The 12,422-nt window shown below is 36.9% G+C and overlaps 1 protein-coding gene across 6 annotated transcripts in view; it reads right to left on the reverse strand.

Annotated features, from left to right (window-relative positions):
• Positions 1-12,422, reverse strand: part of CERT1 (ceramide transporter 1) — a 127,623-nt gene that overhangs the window by 73,405 nt on the left and 41,796 nt on the right. For all 6 annotated transcript variants that reach the window (XM_075541184.1, XM_075541183.1, XM_075541182.1 and 3 more), the window contains one exon: positions 12,052-12,168. In XM_075541184.1, coding sequence (XP_075397299.1) covers positions 12,052-12,168 — 117 coding nt within the window. The remainder of the gene's footprint in view (positions 1-12,051; positions 12,169-12,422) is intronic.

The following is a 12,422-nucleotide window of genomic DNA, read 5'->3' on the forward strand; positions in this document are numbered from 1 at the left end:
TCCTCACAACTGGACCAATAGATAATATCATTATAAACAGAAAAGATTGACATTGTGAAGAATTTCATCTTGCTTGGATCCACAATTAATGATCCGGAAGTCAAATGATCAAAGGACACATTGCATTGGGTACATGTGCTGCACAAAACCTCTTTAAAGTGTTGAAAAGCAAGGGTGTTCCTTTGAGGACTGAGGTGCACCTGACCCAATTAGTCATTTTCAATTGCCTCATATGCATGTGAAAGTTGGGTTGGATACAGAAGAAGAAAGATTAAAGAAAAATCAATGCGTTTGAACTACGGTGTTGGCAAAGAATACTGAAAGTACTGTGGAATGCCAAAAGGGCAAACAAATCTGAATTGGTGGAAATACAGCCTGAATGCTCCTCAGAGGCAAGGATGGCAAGACTTTATCTCACATACTTTGGACATGTTACCAGGAGAGACCAGAGAAAAACATCATGATTGGTAAAATGGAGAGCCAGCAAAAAAGAGAAAGGCTCTTGACTACATGGGTCGACAGTGACTGAAACAATGGGCACAAGCAAAGGAATCCTTGTGAGAATGGTGCAGGACTGGGTGGGGTTTCGTTCTGTTTTCCACAGAGTAGCTATAAATTGGAACGGGCTGATGGGACCTAACAAGAACAACAAAAATTTATAGTCAACTAGAGGGATAAAAGGCAATCAAATGTTCTCTTTTGGAGATTACTTCAGAGATTGTCAAGGGAATAATGCAGTTAGTAGTACATGTACAAACTGAAAAAGAGAGAAAGGGGTTCATGACAAACCACAGAAACAGAAACTGAATGTAGGATATGCAAAGTCTTGAAACAGAAGAAATGGTGAGGGGCGGATAGGGGCTCTGGTGGTCAGTGGTTAAGTGCTCAGCTGATAGCAGAAAGACAAGCGGTTTGAATCCATCGGCTGAGCAGGAGAAAGATGTGGCAGACTACTTTCATAAGTACTGAAAAACAGAAAGGTATTTGTGGAAACCCTATGGGCAGTTCTATTCTTGTCATATAGGGTTGATATGAGTCCAATTTGACTCAAGGACAATGTTTCTTTGTTTTAGGAAAGACCAAGAAGGAATACGGAAATAGGAGAGAACAAAGAGACTACATGAAACTTGATCAGTCCTCTATAACACTGACAAATTCCACACTTGTCCAATTGACTGCCCCTTAGATTTTAAGAGGTACTGTCAAAGAATATTGAAATAGATAAACATGTATTCCTCATATTTCCCCCACAATTAATCTGTTCTTTCCTTCCTGATGTTTCTTTAAAGCCCTATTCTCCTGGGAAAGTATCCCACCACAGGACTTATCAGTTTATAACCAGTTCTGGCCTGCCCAAGATGTACAGAAAAGAGAGTTACATTCTCTGGGCAAGGCACAGAAAGTTGCCAGAAAGATGTTATCAGATCAATTCAGACACAATTTGAAACTGAGAGGTTCAATAAGGCATTTCCTTATTGTCAACAATCAAACTTAGGCCAAATGCATATTCATGACCACTCCTTGGAAATCTGTTACATATTCATAATCCCTGCAATTTGTTGTTGCTATGTGCCATTGAGTTGGTTCTGACCCATTATGACCTTATGCACAAGAGAACAAAACAATGCCCGGTCCTGTGCCATCAAATAGCAGTCGAAGCAACACAGGGCTGGTGCAGGTCTCAGCATGGCTCATCAATAGATAGGTGAAGGCAGAGAGAAAGAATGAGAGTGGCCCACTTCCAAAAAGCCATTCACTCAGTGGCACCTCCAAATGAAGTCATCAGGATATGACCTGACTGACAGGATGAACTCCACCCATATCTTCTTATAAATGCCCTGTTACTACACAAAACCTGAAGTACAATACAATACACCCCTTGTCAACTTGGCACTTGTACCCAATAATTCTGAAAACCAGGACAATAATACAATCAATTTTGGGCCTAAAAGGTAAAACTAAAATGCACACAATTAAAAATATGCCAAGCCTATTTACACATAATATTCCATAAGTGAGTAAAACTATTCTATGCTTAACAATTGCAGTTATGTGAACACCTATACCATAATGCTATCAACATATTCTCCTACCCATTAAAGTTTGTAACCCAGCCACATCATGTTTTTATCCCTGCAATTTTGGTTATCCTATTTCTATATTGCCCGCTTACTTACATCAAACCAGTTCTCTGAGGAGACAAGCATCTTCTTTGATGTGAACAATCTTCATCTTAGTTGGAACCTTGTATCTCCACTTGCATAAGCAAAGGCAAATCAGGACAGGCCATCCTGCAGTTAGCAGCAATATGCACCAACTCAAAGGTTCAAAATTTTAAACTTTATTTGATTTGGTTTTGGTCAACTCAGTGCAGTTTGCCTTGCTTAGTCTCACCAGGGTGTCCATTGTCCACCTTGCCTTTTGATCATAGGTCCTTTCAAAATTGCTCAACAACTTTAGCCCCCTTGGACTAGGTCATACCATAGGCTCAGGTTACGCACAACTCTTTAAACTTCAGGCCAGCCAAACCACTCTCATCTCCCTCTAGTCCCTGTAAACTGGTCCACAGGTGTCAGTGGCCAGACTCAACCTGTCCTCTCTATTGCTTTTTTCCCACTTTCACTCAACAGTGGATTCAGGTGGTCATCTAGCAAGCTTTTCAGACTGCTCCTAGGCTTCATTTTCAGTCCTGGAGAGGGGGGTGTCTTCAAGGCTTCAATATTTTTCCAGTTTCATGTAAAATCACTAGTTCAAAATTAAAAAGCCAAAGGGCTACTCTTTCTTCAGTCTGTCTCAGCAAGTCTTTTCAAATGCAAATGTACTGATCACTCAAGGCACTTTGGGGGGTTTATCTTTTCAGAGCCTTCTTTGCAGGGATGTCCTATACCCATTTTATTAAAGATCTGATTTAATGGCTGAAAGCAAGTGGCTTACAAACTCTCTTATTTTCATACTTCCCAATAATCATTTCAGTCACACATTATATCAATAACAAGAAAAAAAGCAATCAGTATAAACCTAGTACAGCCAGGTCCTAAACTCAAATCTTAAAACCGTCAAATTCAATCTTTATCTAAACTATCCCATTCATATGCAATATGGTCTTAGATCTCTGGTCGCATCAAGCCACGGTGGGGCGTACTATAAGCAATTTTGACTAAGCATCATGGTCTCAGAAGAGAAGTTCAAGGGGCCATTTTGCCCCGTGCTCAAAATTTACATTAATAACATTCATTTTTGCTATTTCATGCAGGTTAACCAAAGAAAACTAGGATTTAAAACCTATGTCCTTTTCAGAAAACAATTGAGTAAATAGTATGGCCTTATCTGACCTCCAGCTAGCCAAAGAAACACTACTATAACACAGAGCTCAAATAAGTATCCACTCTCCATCTTCCTAATTTGTTTCTCTAATACCCCATTCTTAGTACCATAATGTGTTCGACTGGGTTGACTTGAGAAGCAAATCCAGTGACACTATGTGTAAGAGAGAGCTTTATACCAAGAAGTAGTTATATAACAGGAAAATACCCTAGCCCAGTCCAGATCAAGTCCATAAGTCTCATCCTACTCATAAATCCCTCTTCAGACTCACACAGGTCTCAGCATGCCTTGCTGGCCTAAAGGTGAAGGCAGAGAGTGTGGCCTGCCTCTAGAGAGCCATTTATCCTGGTGAGGTCATCAAGTTGCGACCTGATTGACAGGCTAAACTCCACTCATATCTTCTTATGGGTGCCAGGTTGGCACACCAAAAAAAACCTAACTACCACACTAACCAAATTCTTGATTTTAACGAGTGAAACATTATGAAACACATAACAATAATGAAATTTCCTTGCTGGCTAACAAAGTTTAATTATCATTATGCAATGGAATATTTTTACTATTTACTGAGACAATGACAGAACACATACTACTCTGGCACTTACTAGATTTGGCCTTCCCTTGGATGTCAGGCAGTAGTACAATCTGATCCCACGGTTCACTCTATCTTCATGATAAGATGTAAACAGGTAAATGAAACATTAAATTTATATAGCTACCCTAAAAATAAAGAGTTAATAAGGTTTTATTTGTATTCTTAAATCTTGGCCAACTAAACTAGAGACAAATGCAAAGCTAAGTTATATAATAATAATTTATAAAGCATATACACTTATGAGTGGGTCTCAAAAATTTGTGGAATAATGCCATTACATTTCAATTATATTTTCCACAAATATTTTGAAGGCCACTGCATAAAAAATTTTCCTGGGACAAAGTGGATTACACATTGGGCTGCTGACCACAAGGTCAGCAGTTCGAGACCATCAGCTACTCTAAGGGGGAAAGTTGAGGCTTTCTGCTCCCATAGAGAGGTACAATCTCAGAACCCACAGGGGCAGTTCTATTCTGACCTATAGGGTCACTATGAGTCAATATTGACCCAACAGTGAATTTTTGGTGTGATATTTGTTAAAAGAATTTTCTAGTAATACAGTTGATTAAAAATGGCAAACACTAACAATGACTTTACATGACCATGGTATTTTTTTTCAAACTGTTACAGAGGACGATAAAAATTCTGCCACCTATTATAAAAGTTTCCTAATAATTAGATCAGATTTAAGACAGAAAATAAATCAAAGTATCAAATAGGCTGAAGTTGCTCCTAAAAATAGGGGAACAGCAGCAAAATCAAAGTGAGTCTGAGGTAGCATGGGAAAACAAGAACAACAAAACCTCCAACATTAAAAGACCTGGAAAGGGAGCCTTGGACATCATTTTGGTGGCTCAGCCATAGGAATCTTGGTAAAGAGCATTTTTAAGCCCCATTTAATTCATGCATGACATATAAGTGTCAAGTTCCTTTTAGAAATAATGTTCTACATAATTTCCCCAGACAGTAATCTCTAAATTTCTCAAAATAGGAATAAAATTTTCTTTAGAAAAAGAATACAATAGAGCTTCACAGATAAATCAGTAAGCCTTCACAAAGGACTCTGAATGAATCCACACTAGTGAATATAAAAAATATTAAATCACAAAACAACTACCGGTAGATTTCTAAGCACAGAAAATCAACATCTGCAACATTACTATTTGGATTTCTCCCCCCTCATTAGATTCATGCAATTTCCTATGAGTTCTCAAGTTTTGGCAAATTTCCAGAATATGGGGAAAGTGTGTGTGGCCCACGACCACCAAGCTTTCAGGGTCTCCTAAAGCTGCTCCCTGATGAGAATGCAGGAATGTCATAATTACCACAAACTTACGAAGTCCAAAACTTAATTTTTTCAACATGACTCTTTCATGTGCTAGTGCCAAGAAAACTTCCCTTTTATTTCTCCATCTACTCCCTCCCCTGGAGAAGAAGGATATTTCTTTCTTGGTGGTAGAAAAACAGTATGCTGTAAAACTCATATGTATTTGAAGTCTAAAAGTTTCATTGAACAACCTATTATAGAATAAATAGTATCAAGAAATAGTTTACTATCCTTCTTGATATACCAATTATGCAGAAAATGCTCAGGGGCTCATTGAGAGTACTTATTCAATTTATACTAGAAAAGCATTAATTTATTCCAAATAAAAACATAATTATCTTAACTTTGTATTTATATAGCTTCTATGTTTCAAATAATTTTTACAATATTATTTGACCTCAAAGTGGGAGATAGCTAGAGATTAAATACCAAAAGACTTCATTTAAACATCATGTATTTGTCTATCTGGCTCTCAAATTCTAATAAACAATGCAATAAACAAGTAAGTCTTCATGAAAAGGAGCCAGCACACATTTTCATACAATATAATATGACTAGGCTGGTATACACGAAGTTAAGTAAAATAGCAGTCCCGCTGCTATTTATAGTTTTCAGTGACCAACTCCTCAAAAGTAGATGGCCTATTCCTTCTTTATAGTGTAGAAGCTCTGTTGGAATCCTGTTTATTTAGAGGGACAAACCAAATCAAACCAAATTCACATCTATCAAGTAAATTCTTACCCTGTTAGACAGGGTAAAACTGCCCTGTGGGTTTCTGGAACAATAATTCTTTAAGGGAGTAGAAAGCCCTTTCTCTCACAGAGCAGCTGGTAATTTTGAACTACTGACCTTTTAATTAGAAGCCTAATGAATATCCACTACTCTACCACAGCTCCTTTGGAGCGACCCTGCTGGTATTTAAAACACTAGTGACATACCTTCAAACATCACAGCAACACAAAAAACATCACAGCACAACAAACTGACAGACAACTGGTGGTGATGAAGAGATAATTATGAAAAAAATTAAAGAATTTGAAATTGATCAAATCAAGATACACCTGATAATTTCTGGTGGTTCAAATATAAAAGGTGGAAACAATGAGGAAGGTACATGGAAAACATATTCTTGGTGATAGAAATGAAGTTGGGAGACTGTATAATAGGATTTTCTAAGACCATCAGCTTCTTTCTTCATCACAAACCTCTTTCAACAACACAAAACATGAAACACATAGACATCCAACTAGTGTTGGGAAGTCATGACAGAGAAGCTCATTATCAGAAGCTAAAACCAGGTCAGCGGCTGACTATGAAACAGCCCATCAAATGCTCATTTGTAAATTCAGGTTGAAGGTGAAGAAAATTATAACAAGTTCACGAGAGCCAAAATACAACCTTGAGTATATCCTGCCTCAATTTTGAGTGAGATGACATCAAGAATATCATACACAAAGAAAGCAAAAGGCCATTAAAAAGATAAGAAAGAAAAGGTCCGCATGGATGTCAGAAGAAACTCTGACACTTGCTTTCAATCATTGAATAAAGGCAAATGGAAGAATGAAGTCACACAAAAGAAAATTTCAAGGGGCAGCTGGAGAAGACAAAATAAAATACTATAATGGAATGTACATAAACCTGGAATTAGAAAGCCATAAAGAACTCACTTAGCAAGTATGAAGTTGAAAGAACTAAAGAGCTGTAATGTTGAAAGATTCCATGGGGGAAATAGTGAATGATGCGGGAAGCACCCAAAGAAGATGGAGAGAGCCCACATCAGCTACGGCAGCACACAAGCAAGAACTAATGGTGCTGAAGGAAGAAGTCCAAGCTGCACTGAACGCCTTAGCTAAAAACAAGGCTCCAGAAATTGATGGAATACCAAATGAACTGCTCCAAGGAGCTGGTGAAGCACTGGAAGTGCTCAATCAGGGATGCCAAGAAATCTGGAAAACCGTTTACCTGGCTAAATGACTAGAAGAGATTCATATTTGTGTCAATTCCAAAGGAAGGTGGGCAAACAATGCACAAATTATAGAATAATAATATCATGATATTGGATTGACATCATGGCTGCAACAATTGACTCAAACAGACAGACAATTGTGAGGATGGTACAGGACTGGGCAGTGTTTCCTTCTGTTGTGCATAAGTTCGCTATGGGTTGGAACCAACTCCATGGCACTGAACAACAACAATAACAACATTATTGCATGCAAGTAAAACTTTGCTGAAGATCATCCAACAATGGTTGCAACAGTACAGTGACAGAGAACTCCCATAAGTTCACGCTGGATTCAAAAGACGATATAGAACAAAGGACTTCACTGCTGAAGCTACATGAATCTTGGTCCAAAGCAAATACCAGAGAGATGTTTACTTGGGTTTTAGTAATTGTGCACAGGTATTCCACTGTGCGGACCATAACAATTATATAGTCTAGGGAAGAATGGGAATTCCAGAACATTTCATTGTGCTCCTGTGGAACCTGTATATGGAGAAAGAGGCGGCTGTGTGAACAGAACAAGGGAATACTACGTGGTTTAAAATCAGGAAAGGTGCGTATTGGGGTTGTATCCTCTTCACCATACTTATTTTGTCTGTGTGCTGCGCAAATAATGAGAGAAGATGAATTATATAAAGAATATGGCATCAGGATTGGAGGAAGGGTTAACAATCCATGATATGCATACTAACAATCTGTGATATGCAGATGAAACAACCTTGTCTGTTCAAAGTGAGGACTTGAAGAACTTGTTGATGAAGGTCAAGTTACAGCCTTCTATATGGATTACAACTCAATATAAAGAAAATCAAATTCCTTACAAATAAAACATGGTAAATGGAGAAAAGACTGAAGTTTTCAAGGATTTTATCTTGCTTGCATCCACAATGTTCATGTAAGCAGCAATCAAGAGATCAAGTGGCATACCACACTGGTTAAATCTGCTACACAAGATATCTTTAAGTGTTGAAAACTAATGATGTTACTTTGAGGACTAAGGTATATTTAACCCAAACCATGGTAATTTCAATTGCCTCATATACATGTGCATGTTGGGCACTGAAAAAGGAATATCAAAAAAGAATTGATGCATCTGAATGACAGTGCTGGCAAAGAATTCTGAAAGTATCATGGATTGCTAAAAGAATAAACAAATCTGTCTTGGAAGTAGTACAACAGGAATGCTCCATAAGAGCAAGGACGGTGAGACTTCCTCATACGTATTTTAGAAAAGTTATAGGGGGGGGGGTGTCTGCGGCTGTAGAATAAGTTACTGGGGGAGGGAGAATGTTGATAAGCAGTTTAAACTCTTAAAATCAATTATATGAAATGTAAACACCCACAATTGTGAAAAAATTCAAAATATTTTAAATGTAAAAAAAAAAAAGAGAGAGAGAAACCACAAAAGCAATTCATTGTATCACAGTTACTGTCCAGATGTCACACTTATTTCTAATGTGTTATGAAAACTTAAATCAGAAAATATACTTTAAAGAAATTTTTTTAAAGGAAGCAAATTATTCTGGAATGAATACCAAGGAATAAATGACAAATCTTGACAGAGTCCTATTAATTCTCCAACAAAACATGTTTTACAGCATTATTTCAATTGGGCAGTTTATGCACCCACTACATTGCTAACTCCTACAAAGAAGTGTGATTATTTTATGTGAGCAGTTAAGGAGCTTGTGGTTCAAAATAAAGACTACAGATATGATGAACTTCTTTTAGTGTTTCTTGTAACGTGGAGCTGCTGACAAGTGCTAAAGTATCACAATCCAAGAGGCACATGATTTCAGTCAATGAAACATTATTTTACGCTTGTAGGTCAGCATAACTGATTGCTGACCAAAAGCTCTGGCTCTCAGGTCAGACAGACTTAATTCTGAATGTTGACTTCATTACCAACGAGTTGTTTAACTGTGGACAAGTGCTTAAGCACTGTGTGCCTCTCTTTCCTTATCTGGAAAAATAAAAATGACAGTCTCAGGATTATTGGAAACTAAAATGAGATAAAGTATATAAAGGGCTTATCATCATATCTAACAGACACTTAGTAAACAAAAATGCTAGTTATCACCACCACCAGCAGTATTATTGCTCAAGAAGAGGGAACTCATGGAGTGTATGCACGTGCATGTGTGTATGCGTTTCAGAGAGAGAGCTCCCACACATGAGAAATAGATTGATATATACATTACTCACTATTATCCAGTGCATGCTTACTAATACCAACCCTATAGGACAGAGTAGACCTGTTTCTGTTGGATTCCAAGACTGTAACTCTTCACAGGTGTAGAGAGCCTCACTTTTCTCCTACAGAGTGCCTGATGGTTTTGAACTGCTGACTTAGCAGTTAGCAGGCCAAAGTACAACCACTACACCTCCAGGGCTCTGAATCAACACATAGAGCTTATTATATGATGAGCAGAAGGGCCTTGCATGAAGGAAAGAACTGGAATCCTCAACATTTTCTTCTAGATACTGAAAATAACTAAAGTTATTTGGAAAACTTTAACAACAGTGAAAAGTAAGAAAAGGGCCATTAGATGACATCCAAATAGAAAAACAGGCAGGTTTAAGTGTGGTAACTTTTCCTAGTCATCACTGGGGTAGGTGATGCCCTGAGAACCAAACTAAATTCACTGCAACCAGGTCAATATGACCCATAGTTACTCTCTTCCCATGGAGCAATTGGTAGGTTTGAACCACCAACCTTGGAGCATAACTCACTGAACTACCCGTGCTCCCCTAGGCCGAGAGAGTATCTGAATTAAAATGAGTAAAATGAAATAAGGGCCAATTTTTAATATAGCATTCTTGGTTTATCAAGACTGGGTTATTTTGCTTATTTATTTATTTTGACTTTGGGGAATATACATACTATATCATCCTGTCATCCTTTTTTTAACTTATCAAGGAATTAGGAAGGAGTTTCCAGGATTCAAAGCCATTATGTGTCAGTCTCCAGATGCAAACAGTAACAAATATTATATATAAGTGGCTACAGAGAGTTTGTGGGAAATTTCCATTACTCTTCTACTTGAATTTCCACAAACTTTTTGAAGCCCCCTCTTCCATATACTGTTCTTTTTGTGGTAAACTTTTGCCAAAGCGATCTCTTATATTCTTTTTATAAACATGTATATGATAAGATAGACTTAAACACTCACTTTTTCAGGCATTCTGGTACCTTTATTACAGATATTTACTCACTAATGGCTTAGTACAATTTCAGGCAAAATATTATCATCATCATTTACATCTGAGAAAACACACGGAGAAGTAGTCAAATGCTATGGCCAAGAACATGCATGGAAGACATAGCAGGTTCTGCAGAATTTGGATCTAGGCCTGTCTCCTTCCAAAGCTCCTTTCTCTTTAAAAATGACAGAAAATTGTTTCTAATTTTAAATAGTAATACTGAATTAACTAAGATAAAATGTTTAAACAAATATAGCAGAACAGCTTAAAAGGGAAATAAACAAGCATTATGGTCAGCTTTCTTTAGCTTGAAAAAATTTCATAATCAATCATTTGATCTGGAAATGAAAACTGGCCTGATTGTTATTAAAACTAATGCTCTTCTGGCATCACCCAGGCCTGGCTGGTTTTTCTTGTTTTGGGTGTATGCGTTGTGCCTGTTGAATAATCAAAATAGGTGTTTCAATTTCAGCTTTGTGAAATCCAGGCAAGTGTGAACAAGTACTAAGTTCTTTAAGTTCCCCATACTTTTGAACATGATAATATTGAATTAGCTAGTAACGAAGATTTTTTATTTCCTTGGGTACACTTACGAGTTAGTTATACACAGCAAAAGTCAATAACTAGCTTTAAATAACAAGAATGTAATGTATTCAATTACATAAAACGACTTTCTGCAGGTTTATTATTAAACAGCTTATTTACAAAGATTAAATAAATGTCTATGGATGGCTACAAAAATTTACACTGAAGCTTTTAATTAATCTTTTTTTAGGAATCCACTGTAATTTCAAAAATCTTTTTATCTAGGATAATAGAAATGACGTCTTTTTAAAAATCATTTTATTGGGGGCTTGTATAGCTCTTATCACAATCCATATATCTATCCATCATGTCAAGCACATTTGTTGCCATCATTTTCTTTTTTATTATTAAATACTTTTATTAGGGGCTCTTAGATCTCATCACAATCCGTACATTCATCTACTGTGTCAAGCACATTTGTACATACGCTGCCATCATCATTTTCAAAGGATTTTCTTTCTACTTGAGCCCTCAATATCAGCTCATTTTCCCTCTCCCTCCCTTCCCCAGATATCATTTTCTAAACACATTCTTTATCATTTTCAAAACATTTTCTGTCTACTTGAGCCCTTAGTATCAGCTCATTTCCCGTACCCTTCCTCCCCCATCCACCTTTCCTTCAGAAACACTTGATAATTTATAAATTATTATTATTTGTTCATGTCTTACACTGACCGATGTCTCCCTTCACCCACTTTTCTGTTATCTATCCCCTGGGAAATGGGTTATATGTAGATCATTGCAAAGAAATGACATTATGAAATTAATCCCTACTATAAAAATGTTAATAAAATGGGCACATTGTTGCTTTAATTAAAACTTAAATTTATATAACATAAAATTCTTTTAGAATTCATGCGTTACAAGTTAAACTATGAAAAAATTTGTATCTGTATTAATTTAATATTTACCCAAATTTCAGTTTTTAGAAACATATTATATTTCAAGATCTTTTAGAGAAATCCTTGGTCTCTTTTAGCTCCCCATTGCAAGGGAAACAGTGAACCCTACCTTATGCTGTTCAATGGCATCTATCCACTGCTGCCTGTGATCTGGATCTTGAGCACGAAGATACCAAACGCTATCATTTACGCTAATATCAAATCGACATTCATCAAAATCATGAGGCTGTGGAGAAGAAAGAGAAAATTATTTCATACGAAGTGGTACGCTTGACAGGAAAAACAACTAGAAAAGCATTGTATGCTGGTGGGAAATCTTTAATATTCTTTATTTTTCTACTCAAGTAACTTTTTTGACGATGTTTCAAATAGAGAAAATAAGGACAGAGTGGCCAAAATCAAGTTCCACTTGCTACTCCTACTTGATAGATTATGAACATTTATTTTAAAAAGCAGCAGATTACTTTCCATCACTTCTTT

The sequence above is a fragment of the Tenrec ecaudatus genome, chromosome 2 (genome assembly GCF_050624435.1).
Source record: "Tenrec ecaudatus isolate mTenEca1 chromosome 2, mTenEca1.hap1, whole genome shotgun sequence".
Lineage (NCBI taxonomy): Eukaryota > Metazoa > Chordata > Mammalia > Afrosoricida > Tenrecidae > Tenrec > Tenrec ecaudatus.